This window comes from Penicillium chermesinum (assembly GCF_028974085.1).
Source record: "Penicillium chermesinum strain IBT 19713 chromosome Unknown utg000002l:1.0-5270490.0:1.0-5274688.0, whole genome shotgun sequence".
Classification (NCBI taxonomy): domain Eukaryota; kingdom Fungi; phylum Ascomycota; class Eurotiomycetes; order Eurotiales; family Aspergillaceae; genus Penicillium; species Penicillium chermesinum.
Window position 1 is genome coordinate 4197892 of NW_026695312.1, and position 14738 is coordinate 4212629.

At 49.4% G+C, this 14738-nt stretch overlaps 5 protein-coding genes across 5 annotated transcripts; 2 read left to right on the forward strand and 3 right to left on the reverse strand.

Moving 5' to 3' along the window:
• Positions 1-187: 187 nt before the first annotated feature.
• Positions 188-5436, forward strand: N7468_002434 (ubiquitin-protein ligase RKR1; the record flags this gene model as incomplete). The annotated part of the gene is made up of 7 exons (XM_058471731.1): positions 188-487; positions 539-2721; positions 2771-3609; positions 3658-4071; positions 4122-4501; positions 4556-4855; positions 4915-5436. 7 exons carry the CDS (start codon positions 188-190, stop codon positions 5434-5436), a joined length of 4938 nt encoding a protein of 1645 aa, XP_058334872.1.
• Positions 5437-6130: 694 nt separating this feature from the next.
• N7468_002435 (serine hydrolase domain-containing protein) lies at positions 6131-8021 on the reverse strand (the record flags this gene model as incomplete). Its single annotated transcript, XM_058471732.1, has 5 exons — positions 6131-6346; positions 6375-6930; positions 6996-7260; positions 7310-7417; positions 7472-8021. 5 exons carry the CDS (start codon positions 8019-8021, stop codon positions 6131-6133), a joined length of 1695 nt encoding a protein of 564 aa, XP_058334873.1.
• Positions 8022-8547: 526 nt separating this feature from the next.
• On the reverse strand, positions 8548-9314 carry N7468_002436 (uncharacterized protein; the record flags this gene model as incomplete). The annotated part of the gene is made up of 2 exons (XM_058471733.1): positions 8548-9179; positions 9242-9314. The coding sequence occupies 2 exons, from the start codon at positions 9312-9314 to the stop codon at positions 8548-8550; spliced, it is 705 nt and encodes a 234-aa protein (XP_058334874.1).
• A 258-nt stretch (positions 9315-9572) lies between these two features.
• N7468_002437 (uncharacterized protein) lies at positions 9573-10590 on the reverse strand (the record flags this gene model as incomplete). Its single annotated transcript, XM_058471734.1, has 3 exons — positions 9573-9741; positions 9856-10278; positions 10472-10590. 3 exons carry the CDS (start codon positions 10588-10590, stop codon positions 9573-9575), a joined length of 711 nt encoding a protein of 236 aa, XP_058334875.1.
• Positions 10591-12333: 1743 nt separating this feature from the next.
• N7468_002438 (SUN domain-containing protein) lies at positions 12334-13785 on the forward strand (the record flags this gene model as incomplete). The annotated part of the gene is made up of 2 exons (XM_058471735.1): positions 12334-12654; positions 12715-13785. 2 exons carry the CDS (start codon positions 12334-12336, stop codon positions 13783-13785), a joined length of 1392 nt encoding a protein of 463 aa, XP_058334876.1.
• Positions 13786-14738: the final 953 nt, after the last annotated feature.

The window sequence follows — 14738 nt, forward strand, 5'->3', positions numbered from 1 at the left end:
GTTCTCTTTCTCTTAGCTGGACTTGGATACTTTCTTTCCAATCAGTTTGTTCTAAGATCCAGACTGGGCTGGATCGCTTTATTTGGACCCCGTCAATTCCTCCATTCCTTGTTGACGGCGTCTTCCCTTCCTGGTTTCATTCACTGTCGAATCTTCACCCCACTATCCCACTGACCTCATACCCCACATGAGCAAAAAGTTCAAGTCGCAGGCCTCCAGCAGTCGCGCAGCGGCGGGAGCCTTTGGCTCATTTGGAGGGTTTTCTGGAACGTTTGGGAATGATGGGCGAGAGCCGTCGTCCCTCACATATATTACAGAACCTCCAGACCTGTCTCGCATTTCCGAACAACAAGTTGTGATTGCTTTCAAAAACTTTCAAAAGAAAGATGATACTACCCGCACGAAATCATTGGAGGAACTCAAAGATTATGTTGTCTCCGTTGAAGAGAAGAACGGTACTCTTGACAATGGCTTTTTGGATGCATGGGTACGCGCTTGTATCAGGACTGCTTAATCATGGATACTGACCCATATATAGGTCAAAATCTACCCCAGAGCGTCCATAGATACCTCTCGAAGGGTAAGGCAGCTGGCGCATATGATTCAAGGCCTCGTATCTTGCCTCGTGGGCAAGCGAATTGTACCTCAGTTGCCCAAAGTTGTTGGAGCATGGCTAGCTGGAATCTACGACAACGATCGACCGGTCCAGCGCGTGGCCCTGGATTCCTTTACCAAGGTATTTACGACTGAAGAGAAGAGAAGCAATGTTTGGAAGATCTATCAAAGCTCCACCCTGGATTTCATCGATGATGTTATCCTTCACCAGACGCCCTTGACTTTGAGCGACGAACGAACTGTCAAAAGAGATGATGCGGAAGCAAAATATGCGCGTGTTGTAGGAGCTGCACTGATGCTCTTTAATAGAATCATAGGTATGGCGTTGGAATCTTTATCCCGGTGCTTCCAAGCCCAAATCCTAATCTTTGTATGGACAGGAAACTCACCGAATGATGATTTACAAAAGAATGCGCCAGAGATTGAAAAGATCCTGAGTAGTAAAACACTATGGGGCTTCTGTAACCATGAGGACCCTTTTGTCCGCCGTTCGACTTACACTCTTCTTCGTGTTGTGGTTTCTCGCGAACCCGGATGGGTGGACTGGAAGCTCATCAGTTCAGCTATCATCGGAAAATCACTATCCTTGCCGCAACTAGGGTCTTCATCAGAGCTATCAGAAGCTTTGTTGGTTTTGACATCTTCACGACCGCATGTCTGGACGGATGATTACATAGGGAAAACCTCTGCTTCGAAAAGGCTACGGCAGTATATTCAAAAAGGATCACAAGGTGGCTCTGGAAGCTTTTGGTCGAATTTGGATAAGCTCCTTCGAATAATTCCCAGAGAGATTCTTGTCGGAGCCGACAAAACATCCAGTGATGATACAGTCAACATCTCGAGTGCAGTGGCTTTAACGGAAGCTATTCAAGAGGGCCTCACTGCAAGAGAGGAGCCTCGCCAGAATCTCGTTACCGGGTGGAAAGCATACATTCGCGTGGGCTCTTGGCTTGGGATTTTGATTCCCCAGGATCAGCGATCAGAATTTATCCAACAGAGGCTGGCTCCCTTAGCGATGCGATATGTGCGACCAGACCCTGAATCATCCCAATGGGCACTCCCTTCTCAGCAAGCCCAAGATATCTGCGCCGATTTTCTAGCAGTCCTCATCTCTCACGAGCATGGAAAGGAGCTAGAGCCGCTGTGGACGAAGCTTGCGAATGACCTTGTCGAGGCTGTCAAGCTGTCGTCTCCAGAGCAATCACGGGATTTCAACGCTTCACAAGATGCAATTTGCTCCGAAGCTCGCCGCCTGTTTTCCTTGGAGCCAACAGTTCTATCAAGGATAACAGGAGCTGAGAGTGAATCGACTACTCAGTCAGTATTCGAAAAGGTTAATCTTGGGCTGGTGGAAAGCTGCTTACAAGTTCTCCGTTCTCGGAATGGAAAGCCCTACGGAGCTGCTGGAGTTGTAGAAGAGTGTGTCTGCACGATGCCTTCTATTGCAAAGCACTCCCAAGAGCTATTGAGGTTTGTCCAGTCTGAAGCTCCAGATATGCTTTTTACGCCCTCTGGCAACCAAGTAATCAGTATTATCTTGGCATGTCGTGAATGGGAGGGGTATTCCTCTAGCTTTGAGAGTGTGGTGGAGCGGGCTTTGCAACTGGAGCCAGAACAGTCAAATGCCCATATCCTGCAGAACCTCCTGTCCAATATCGATTTCAACGAAGTTGGGGACAAGGAAAAACTTCAAACTTTGGTAATGCGGGCTCTAAACAAAGCCTGCAAAGGCAGTGAGCCTCATTGGCAGATTATCCGTGTTGTGCTCAAGAACCCGAGTTCTCGCAACGGATTGACGGACCGCATTTTCTTGACGATTGTTGATTCGCTAGGTGAAGAAGAAGGAGTATTCGACGTGTTGAATGGTCTTAATAGCCTGGGAAAGACAGTCCCCACCGCCATCAAGGACTTTCAACATGGGCCTTATGGCTCGAAGTTGACCGAGAAACTTTTGTATCTGGCTGAGTCACCATCAGAAGATATTGCCGCTCTGACCGAATCTTTAATAAAGTCTTTCCGAGAAACCGTCGTCGGAGATACCAGTTCGCGCTCAAAAATTGAGATTCTCAAAAACGGCTTCAGACATGCTGGTGAAGAATCCTTATCGTAAGTCGCCGAGCCCGTCATCATAGAGACCTTATTTTAACAAGGACAGCATCGAATCCCTGTCCGCTATTGCAGGAGATCTTCTGCAACAAATTGAGGATGGCAAAACAGATTTCACAGTGAAAGACATATTGCCATCTGCTAGTGACTGGGAGAATGCTCTTGCACCCTTCCTGAGAATACCACCTCGACCTTCTACAGCGATTACCAGTCCCCTTCTTGGTGCAGTTCACCTAGTACAGCCTGATATTTCGGATTCTTTGAAGAACCTATGGCTCTCCGTCCCTCGAGACTCCAACCGTTGTACTGCGGCTTTCCGTGTCACGGCTTTCATCACCAAGCTTATGTCGTCTTTCGATTTGGTCACCAAGCTAGATTCTGACGACCTTGAGTCTTTGTTTGTCTCCTTCCCATTGGCTTTGCAGCTCATTGACGATGATCTGAGTATTGAGAATTGCAATGGAATCTCAGGCGTTGAGCTTGCCGACCAGCGTGATGAGTATCTAGAGCTTGTTATTCAAGGGCGGGCAGTGATCAACAAGTGGATGCATTCGAAAGCCTCATTGAAATCATCTCAAGATACGAGTATTTCTTCATACTTTGTCGCTTTATGGGAGGAAAAGCTGGATCAGCTTAATGAAACCTTTGCCGTTGACTATCGTATCGGCCAAACTTTCGTTAAGTTAATGACTTCATTGGACATTAATAAATCGTCTGATGATGTTGCCAAGATTTGCAGAGATGGTCGTACTGCTAATGCCATCCGTTCGGCATCATGGTTTTCCGTTTTGAGAAGTTCGATTCTGACCAACTCAGTCGGAAGCCGGATCTGTAATGAGCTCGTGGCCGATTCCACTGGACTTAAACCCGATGGTTCTACTTCGCAAGGTGAGCTTCTACTGAACCAAATCATATTTGCAAACTAACATGGCATAGGACTTCGGAAACTAGTGCTTCTTAATATCCTGTTGTCAGGAGAAGAGGATGTCGTCTCGACAATCCCTACCCAGCGACTGGTCTTCCTGACAAAGAATCTCCTCGAATGCTTGCAATCAGATGCCCTGAGCCTTGGTCTGAAAGCCGAGATCTTGCAGACACTGGCATTCGTACTCCTTGGTCTGTCAGAGATCTATGGTTCTCACTGGGAAGAGATTATCAAGGCCTTGATATCTATTTTCAAGGAAGTTGGCGGAGGAGAAGAGGGCCTTCCGTTGCTAGTATCTGGCTTCAGACTATTCGTGTGTCTGAAGAATTTGCTCGAAGGTGAATGTAACGATGATCTTCAGGACACCTGGTCAGATCAAAAGACCGATCTCTACGAGGCTTTGATTTCCACCATTGGAAGATTCGGTAAGCAAACCGCTAAAACTTCGTGAACAGCATCATCTAACCTTCATTAGATTCATCAACTGTATATCACCAACCTCGAGATGTTGCAGTTGATCTCCTCCGTCGTATAATCAGTACTATTCCGGTCGAAAATCTCAAAGACGTCCGAGTCAGTGCCGTGTTCCCACTTTTGACCTCACATAGTCGTGCTGTCCAGCGAACTGCATATGCACTCCTACACCGCTACATCCCACAATCCCAAGAGCAAGTATCTTTTGATGTGGCTCTGTCCAAGACTGCGGTCAGTCTGCCAGATGAACTCCTATCTCTTCTCCTCGAGACTCCGTCAGTCGACACGATCCTGAGGTCTTACGAAGACGACAAGACCTGGACTAGTGTTCGTTCCTATCTTCTGAGCTGGAAGGTGGTGTTTGATCATTTTACGAACGCAGTACGTTTGGATCCCCGTGAAACCCTCCAAATGCCTTGCTAATGGACTGCCCAGTCTCTTCCCGTTCAGGAATATTATGCGACGAACATTAAAGAGAACAACGTCCTCATACCACTACTCGAGTTTACATTTGATTTCTTGCAAAAGTCACAGGGCAAACTTGTCGATGCATCAAAGTTTGACTTGCAGTCATTCGAGCCTGATCAATCAGAAAGCGCCGAGAAGGAGATACAGTGGCTGCTAGTCAATCTCTATTACCTTTGCTTGAAGCATCTGGCGAACATGACCAAGAACTGGTGGATTGACACCCACAAACGAATTAAAGGACCAGTGGAGGCATGGACAGAGAAATATGTGAGTTTCAAATGTCTATCTTTTGATCAGTTTCATTGAAAATATCTGACAAGAATCAGATCTCCCCGGCAGTAGTGGAAAGCGCGATCCAAGGCGTGAATGAGTGGCTGGCCACCCAGGATCCCGACGAGGAACGGGCGTTGGCTGTGAAGATGTCTCCACGAACTGCAGAAATCATTGCCAGCATCCTTGTCGACGAGGAGTCTCCTCCCGTTTCCATTTCAATCTCTCTTCCGCCTGCATATCCCCTCCACCCGGCCCTGGTTGTGGGCCGCAGCCGTGTCCTGGTTGATGAGAAGAAGTGGAAGAGCTGGTTGCTTACAATTCAAGGAGTCATTATGTTCGCTAATGGCAGTCTGGTAGACGGTTTGCTGGCCTTCCGAAGGAACGTGCAGGGTGCTTTGAGGGGACAGAGCGAGTGTGCTATCTGTTACTCAGTCATCTCGACTGATATGCAGACCCCCAACAAGCGCTGCGCAACCTGCAAGAACACTTTCCATTCCGTCTGTTTGTTCCGCTGGTTTAAGAGCAGCAACCAGAGCACTTGCCCACTATGCCGAAACAACTTTGTGTATGTTTAAATCTGGATGTACATAGAGAGAAACAAGTGGAGTAGTTGTGAGCAAAAATAAAATAAAAATGCCAGATCATGACACTGTTACGAGTGAATCTCTAAACATTCAACTGCTGATAACAGGCATCTTCTCATGTTCATCCCACAAATTAACAAGGGAGATTTCTCTCCAACCCAGGGGGGCATGCATGCTAAGAGTCACTAAACCGAAAGCTATTCTTACTAGCAGGTGCATGGCCTCACTACCTAGATTGTATAATTCTCGAGGATCGCAAAATTACGCCTTTTCCATGGAAACATGAACCCAGTATTGTTGGAACAGTCAGAATAGCCCACAATTTCCCCCAAATACTGTTGAACCGACTTCATACGTAGTTGGCGTGTAAGTATGGAGCTGTGGGATTTGCCATCCTGCATTCGCTGACAGCGCTTACTCTCGCGTATCTCCAGCACATGCGACAGAATAAGGACAAATATACCATGACTGAAAGTTACTGTGGAGGAGGTTGAAAAAGGTAATGGGGGGGAAAAATCTGCTTTAGCTCCAGGAATTGATAAAATGCAACCTTGCCTGGACGAGCACGCGGTGTGAAAGAAATCCAATTCCTAGTACCATATTACATATCCGAATGAGTAGATCTAAAGGGCTCGACAAGACCCATATTGACAGCGCTTCGTATGCTTGAATCAATAGCATCGTCTTACTTTTGTTTGCCCAGAGTCAATCCCAAGGCCGGGATTTCAACACCAACAGCCTTGCCGTCAGTATTCAATGCGAAGGTAAACTCATCCAAGCCATGGCCGTTATACTGAAGCCTTTCGACATCCATCCACGAGATACAGGTGGCAGTTCCAGCATCCGCAAAGGCGGTCTTATCCTGATAAACAGCTCTGAATGCCTGCTTGGAGTTACTCCGCTCAGTAGGGAAACAGACGAATGCTCACGTCCGTCCCGTTATGGATATTCAGGAGTTCGGCCAGGGTGTTTCTGAAATCAACACCGTTGCTAACGAATTCATTCACGAACAAGCCAGGCAGCTCATCGACGCCAACGGTAATAGAGGAGTTGAAGTCACCCGTCAAGTTGGCGTAGGCCCCGCCGAAGTTTTCGGCGGCCTGGCTAATCGCAATACTGGTGAGGCCCTTGATGACACTCGACAAGTAATCCGCGTGTGCGTTCAAATCGGCAGGAGACTCGGTGTCAGCGGATAGAATGGCGAATCCAACGCCATAGGATGGCACTAGGCCAAGGTAAGAGCTGTAGAGACCATCGCCATTCCCTTCATTGCTGAGTATATTGAAGATCTCCACCATGAATCCGGTATCATTGTAATTGCTGGTCACGCTGTAGATACCCCACGGGGTGCTCATGGAGTTGGCTGGGTTGGATGTGAGAGACACGGGCTTGAGCCAGCGGCGTGTCTGAGCTGGGGAAAGGAGGCGCGAATCGAGAATCGCTTGTCCGACAACAGAAAGGTCTTTTGCGCTGGAGAACATGGACCTGGAACTATTGGGGAATCTGTGTCAGATTTGATAGACCAGGAAGGGAAGGATAGTAAAGCTTACGCTGTCCGATCCTGCTTACGAGTAGACCATCCACTTGCTTCTTTGCTCACCGGAATAACGCCTTGAGATGAATCCACAGGCGCAAATACGGTAGTTTCGTTCAAACCGAGCTTGTCGAGTATTTGCGCTTGAAGAATCTCTTGGAAGGGTTTTCCGCCGCGTCTTTCGAGCAAGTATCCCAGTAGCTGAAATGCTGTGTTCGAGTACAGCGGTGTATACCCGGCTGGGGCAACAGGGGTGACTGAAGCGAGTTGCTTGATGAAACCTATTCAAGTTAGCACGTTAAAACAAACTATCCTGGAGCTATTGTATACCTTCATTCCTGCACTTATCATCACTTCCACAGCAAGTTGGGAGGGGCTTTTGGTGTTCTGGTAAGCCTGCCCCGGTTGGACCTTGGCTGATCAAATCGTTTGGACAGTCTGCGGAAGGTTTGTTAGATGATGCCTGGCATTTTTATTCAGGAATAGACCAACAGTCCCGAGGAAGTCCGCTCATATGGCTAGCAAGATGGCCAATCATGATCTCATCCCATTGGACATGGCTAACAGGGTCGGTCGAATTAATCGAAGCATTGGACAATTCCGGAAAATACTTCGTGACGCGGTCTTCCAGGATATCTCCGTCTGCGATGAGCAGACTCCATACAGTGAAGACCTCAGTCAAGCCTCCAATTCCATATATACTGCCCTGAGAAACATTCTTGGAGCCCGGAGACGACTTTGCCAGGGCTGGCGAAGTATAATCAAATTCCCAGAAGGAAGGCTCGGCTCCAGCAGTTCCCTCGTTGGACGAAAAAAGCGCGATGCTGAAGGAGGTGTTTGGTGAAATGCCACCAGCGGGACCGTTATACGTGGTAACAAGATCTGTGAAGTTATTTTCTAGGACCTTCAAAGTTTCGGCCAGAGTAGAGTCGTTGTTGTTGAGTGTGTAAGGGGGGTAGGAAGGGCCGAGGAGTGGACATGGTGTGAATGACAACACGGGGCCAACGAGAGTAGGTAGAAGAAAAAGAAAGACAGCCCGCATGGTGAATACTCGTATTGAGTGGAAAGTTCGCTGAGCTGTTGTTCTACTATGGTTAGCTGAATGGTGAGGACTATATATGTAATGTTTCTCGGCTCGGCGATGCAGATCGCGAGAAGTGCCTGAAGGCTGTCGGTCGGCGAAACACAACCCCAGACCCGCTCTTCTGCCACAGCCTTATGATATGGTTTCCTTTTATAGCATGGGAGAAAGGACGATCACCGACTTGCCCCCAATAGAGACATTTGTGACTCGAATTGCTGCATTGATCGTTACAATACATGAAAGATTCGGCTGCAAGGCCTGCTCCCCTGGCTTAGGGTGGGCTTAAGCTGCTCACGATCTCCTTCGAACTCTCGTGCCATCTACCTCATGGATTAGCGAGCTTCTGTCCATCGCCTTTCTCGAGCGAGGAACGTGTCAACATAGGGTCTGGCCGTAGTGAGACCACTCCAGTTGAGAATAAGGCGTTCGACATGACCCCCGAGGAGTTGGGGTAGTTCTCTGGGATCACCGTCGAATTTGTGGCTCAAAGCCAACTGCTCATGATTTGGTCGAGAGAAGCAGTAAACAGAAAATCATTGGCCATCCCACAGCCTACTTCCGGATTCAGGAGCATGCCATCATAAGACATAGTGCCTCCAAAATCTTCGGCCACCGGGGTTCCGCCCATACCGCCGACAAAAGTTTCATCCGGATGTGGTGTATGTTCCGAAGTTTGTTCTTGCATCGCAGTGTGACTAATTAGCCTTTCTTCTATTCGAGACACTCTACTCCTGAAATCGACAAAGGTATCTCGGTCGCCATTCATATCCACGGCGGAAGTTGAGAGACCCTCTAAGCGTTCACGGAGCTGTGAGAGTGTGCGAAGTAACGCCACTGCCTGTGTTGACGTTGCCATGGCAGCAGTATGTCTATATGCAATCAACATGGCAAACGCTGTCTGAATCCACATGGAGTTGGTAAACCCTACTTCCAGTCCAGCAGGAAGGGAGAGGTATAGGTCTAGTAAAGCTTCAGCAGAATTGATTGCGGCACACGCCATCTCATCATATTGTATCTCGGAAGGATTGATATTTTGCTCGCGCCGCCGGTTGAACATGCTTAGAGAAAGCTGGTATAAGCCCAGGCTGGTAGCATAGAAAGCCATGCCAAGGGGGCCTATGTAACCGGAATATCAGCGAAGGTTAAAGAGAGATGGTAGGCGTGGTCAGAGGACTCACGAGTATCTTCAAAATTAGAGGGAAGACGTTTGTGAAGGGTCTGGAGGTCCGACTTCAGGCTCGAGAGGTACATTTCTGACCCCGAGCCAGGCTTGATCAGCTCTTCCCCGTTGCTCGTTGAGAAGCGATCAATTTTCTCGGCAAGCTGTTGTAATTGAACAAGATGACAAATGATATGGTCATGGGTATATTCAGCCTGGTTTTGGAGGGACTGGATACATTCCCCAAGATAAGGGAAGTAAGGAAAGCTATTGTGCTTGTGTAGGAGGATCGAAACGCTACAGAACGTGAAAGTGAGCGATGAGAGTTGGCAGAAAATCGCTCTTTAGACTCACGTCGATGACAAGTAGTAACATCCGGCGACTGCCCGCTTTTCATCGTTGCCCCAGGCCGGTCGGTTGAGTGACCGGTTATTGAAGTCGAACTTGGGTTCAAAACGCAATGGAGTTTTATGTGATATAGTCGTTGGCGGACGATCTAACCGCAGTTCGATGATGAGACTGATGGCCAGTTGAAGATACTGGGTAAACCGTTGTGGCTTGGTATGATAATGAGACCTGTTCTGTCACGTCAGCAGTCACTCTTGCCCCGAACTTCAGATATGCGATCATTACCAGGCCAAGTAGACAAGGAGCCCTTGCAGCAAGTCAAAAGAACTTTCGCCGCCCATGATCATCCGCAATGCAACGACTTTTCGGAGCTCCGCCCCTAGCGACCGCTGGAGGGACAGATTCTTGTACGATGCTGATGCAAGGATAGCCAAAAAGAGGAATGGCTTCTCTATTCGAAGCTGAGGCGCCGAGGTTTGAGGAGGCACGACCACGAAGGGGAAATTGGTAACAAGATCGCTCTTGAAGGCCTGCAAATAGTCGGCGGCTGTCTGTAAACCCAGCAGCCCTTGATCAATCACATCAAGCCCCGTAGCAGTACTAGTGCTCAGCTTGTTTGCTGCACAAGCGAAAACTTGACTTGGCACATCTCCGCTAGCAGTCTGGGCGGCGGTTAGTTCGCGGACTTTTGACTCCAGAGCCTCAATCCTCCTTCACTGGATGTCAGCACCTGATCCATCCGATTTGAAGGTAGTATTTTTTTTTTGGAGCCATACCGGTCTTTCTGGAATCCGTGGAAACGTCGCCCAGTTTGACGTTTAACGCATTCGCGCGCCAGGCGCAAGCATCTTTTAGCAGTCAATCCACCACACCCACGTTACTCTAAGAGGGATATACATACCGCTGACACGTTTGTGGGGTTTCCGGATCTCGAATGCATCGGACCTTGGAGGTCGCGCAGCTCTGACAAGTCTCGGAGATAGTCGAGCGCGACTCTGCTACTACTTTCGCCTGGGGCATCTTACGTTATGGCAAGATCGAGATTCCATGATCCTAAAGTCACCGAGACCACAATGTGGCAGTGTTCAAGTCGATTCCAAGGAGGCCTCGATGACTAATACTTGGGAAGTTTCAGCTGGCTTCTCATGCAGGGCGTTAAGGCTGTGCTGAGCGGCTTACTAGGTATCTATCGAGGAAGCTACCGCGATGAAAGATTTTTCTTTTACAAGATAATCGTGAACGCAGCGAGTGCTCTTGCTCGTCAAACGATCTCGGCCCAGAGCGATATCCAAGGCTCCAAAACTTCCCTTTTGCGTCCGCAATACGGACGACTTGCCCCCGCGGAGATTATAGCGGCTTGGCAAATCGACACCTCGAGGCTGAGGCAACACGCAGTGCAGAATCCACGTGTTCAGCCCCGACAGACCCTCATAGCCGGGCAATACCCGGAAGGATTCCGGAGTGGCATGCTGTTCAATAATCAGTCGATTCGTTGTCCGTCTTGAACGGGCCATCACACTATGTCGAAATGCAGGGGGAGCCCCAAAAATGATATACTTGGGCCTTCTCCAAGTACCTATACTCGGGGAATTGAACTGTCACTTGGAAATGAGGGTTGGTTAACTATGAGTGATTGGGGTTTATCATCAGGAGTCCATCATGTAGCAGACATAAATTGAGTTCGACTGGTTCATGCGAGCGTAGGGCCACGGCATCCTCTCCGAGGCCCCCAGACGATCGGGGTTATATCATTTGTCCTTCCATTGGCGGAAGACGGATGTGCGCAGTTCCCCACGAAACCGGTGGACGAAAAGAAAAGACCGGATCAGCAGGTCTCGAACTCGACGATCCGGACGACTGGGCTGATGGGAAAGGGCCGTTTTCGACTAGGATTGACCGCGAAAGGACAACGTTCGGAAGTGCACGTGGTGGGGCTCGGTTCCTTCTTGTTTATGCGATTCAAGGTGGATGAGACTTGATTTGGGCCACTGGTCAGGGCTGAGATTCCTGCACAAGGATACGCAATAGGTACTCTCGTACGGAATACAGGGTATGCAGGTCCTTTTTCCCGATCTTGTACGCCACATCCATGTCCCTGGGAGGCACCCTCAGATGATACGAACGCCAGCATTCAGCCATTTTCTTTTTTCTCTCCATACGAGGCGAGGGTGTTCCTGACTCCGACCCCACTGGAACCGAGTTTCTGTGAGGCTAATTGGTCCTTCTCCACCTGCCAAGCAGGAACCATTGGGGAAGCGAGTGTGCTATTCGTCGGATGCGAAATTGTTCCTGGCGCTAAAGTACTAGTGGCCTCCTCGACGTGTTTGGGTCAGGGGCAACTGGGAGGGTTTTGTTTTGCACAAGCATCGCATGTGGCTCCCCATTTAGTTTAGATCATCGCTAGGGTTCATTGGGCTCATTTCCAGCGACCCTGGAAGGGACCACTCAGGGTCTTTCTCCGCCGCGTGACGGTGCTGCGGCTACCTCGCGCTCGGATCTGTGAAGCACGTTTTCCCTAAACAGGCCATAGTTCACGTTAGCTTTGTTGGACTCCGTACGTCCTGGTCCAGGAAAAATGGAGAAATGGGCTGGCCCTTTTCTTGCTTGATTTTTCCCTTCTCCATCCTGCTTTCTTGACAACCTCATCTGCCGCGCGCATTGTGTCCTACGGCCTTCGGCCTCGTTGCCCTCACACTCTTTTGATCTTCTGATCTTATCCATTCGTTTGAAACCCTTTTCGGCAACCGACAATCGCAATACACAATGAAGTTCGAGGTTACATCGGTCCGCGCCGCTGCTTTGGTAGCTCTTATTGCCAGCGTTGAGGCTGCACACCATGGCCATCAGCACGTCCACCGTCATGCGCCGGTCAACGCAACTCTCCAGAAAAGGGGCGGTCAGTGTGAATTCCCATCGGATGCTGGTCTTGTCGCCGTGACGCCGGGTGAGAAGAACGCTGGGTGGGCTATGAGCCCCGATCAAGCCTGCATGCCTGGTCACTATTGCCCGTACGCCTGCCCCTCCGGTCAGGTCTCGATGCAATGGGATCCCAAGGCTACCAGTTACAGCTATCCTATGTCTATGGTGAGTGAATGCTTTTTTTATTTGTCACCCCCAGAGTTCCGGCCTATTTACAATTGACAGAATGGTGGTCTCTACTGTGACGAGAATGGCGAAATTCAAAAGCCATTCCCTAACAAGGATTACTGTGAGGATGGGACCGGTGCTTTGCGAGCCCAGAACAAGGCCGGCAAGCCCGTGTCTTTCTGCCAGACCGTCCTTCCCGGAAACGAGGCCATGCTGATTCCCACTTTGGTTGAGGAGCTGACCACGCTGGCTGTCCCCGGCACATCTTACTGGTGTGAGACTGCCGCGCAGTACTACATCAACGCGCCCGGTGTGTCTGTTGAAGAGGGCTGCGTTTGGGGTTCTTCTTCCAACCCTGTTGGTAACTGGTCTCCTTACACTGCTGGTGCCAACACTGATGCGGATGGCAACACTTTTGCCAAGATTGGCTGGAACCCTATCTACCTGGAGCCGGCTACTCCCTTCCGCAATACCAAGCCTGAGTTCGGTATCGAGATTGTGTGCGAGGGTGGCGGTTGCAATGGTCTTCCCTGCAAGATTGACCCCTCGGCTCACGGTGTCAACGAGATGTCCGCAGCGGACGTTTTCACTGGTGCTGGTGGTGCTACTGGCTGTGTTGTTACTGTGCCTAGCGGCTCCAAGGCCAATGTTGTCGTCTTCGCCGTCGACGGCAGCTCCAGTGGCGATGATAGTGACGATGATACCTCCTCGACCAGCAGCAGCTCTAGCACTAGCAGCGCCAGCCGCACCAGCAGCACCAGCACGTCTACCTCGTCTGCTTCGTCCACCAGCTCTACTCAGAGCACAACTTCCACCAGCACAACCTCCATTTCTACCAGCTCGACGTCCAGCGCTACCGGAACTGCTACTGTGACTGCCACCTCCACCAGCAAGTACACTAAGTCTATTCCTACTACTTCCATGAGCTATACCTACCGGCCCCACGTGTTCCAGCCCACCGCCAATGCGGAAATCGAGCCTACTGGAACTGACTCCGGCTCGGGATCTGGCACCCAGGCCACCGCAGCCGCCGCTACCACCACCGACAAGAGCGGTGCTACCAGCGCCTCCGTCTCGATGATGAGCCTGGTCTTCGGCGCTGCGGCCGCATTGGCCCTGCGCCTGTAAACCTGACTAGTCAGGTATTTTTTCTACACAAACAGTTATAGGTGTATTGATACCCTGTTCACCGCCCCGCGGGTCCCATGTCTGCCGAACCTCTCGGCTGTTGACGTGCGCTTCGATTCTTTGACATATCTTTGAACCTTTTTAATTCTTCATATCCCCCTTTATTCTCGTGACACTTCATACCTTTTGTGACGACTTCCGACGTTGCCGACTTTTCAGCCTTTACGACTATATCTTTTGCTCCTCAGCATATTTCATCTTCTGACTCTGATCTTGTTTTGCATTATGCATTGGGTTATATTTACTTCGACGACCGGTGACGCTTTTTTGAGCATGAGCCCAGGCTTGGACGGGCCTGGAAGACAGGGACCAGGTCTGTCCATCTTTATTTTCACATAATTTCTATTCCAACGCATGTCATCTACTACCAGAGCTGGGCATGGGATTCCTCGGGGATCTTTGTAGATGAGATTGGTACTCTAATATACCCACTTCGGACAGTCCAGACTTGTTCTGTTAGATTGATCGTTCCTGTAGAATATCCTTCCATTGAGTGTGAAGGAGTGGCTGAGAGTATTCGAATGAATTGATTTACTATTAGTCGTAGACTTCAGGTTGCCAGTCATCTTTCCACGGCATATCAAACTACTTTCTTTTGACATGATTCATGTCCTTACCTGTTGTATAACCTTTCCCCTCCAATATAGTCGATAATGGCAAGCGGACCCTCTTGCATTCTGGGGGTTCGACCTTCCACTTAAAGCAGGTGCAGAGCCATAAAGCCTTAGAATTAGTGTATTTCAAACGTGATGCAATGAAGACGGCGAAGAGCTGGACCAAAAATATTCGTAGCGCAAAATTTAAATGTAGGAGTGAATGAACGTATTTTACATTTACATGATGATCGGTAGTAGTCTCACAGTTGGTAGTACCTGATTGCCAATTCCTTCAAG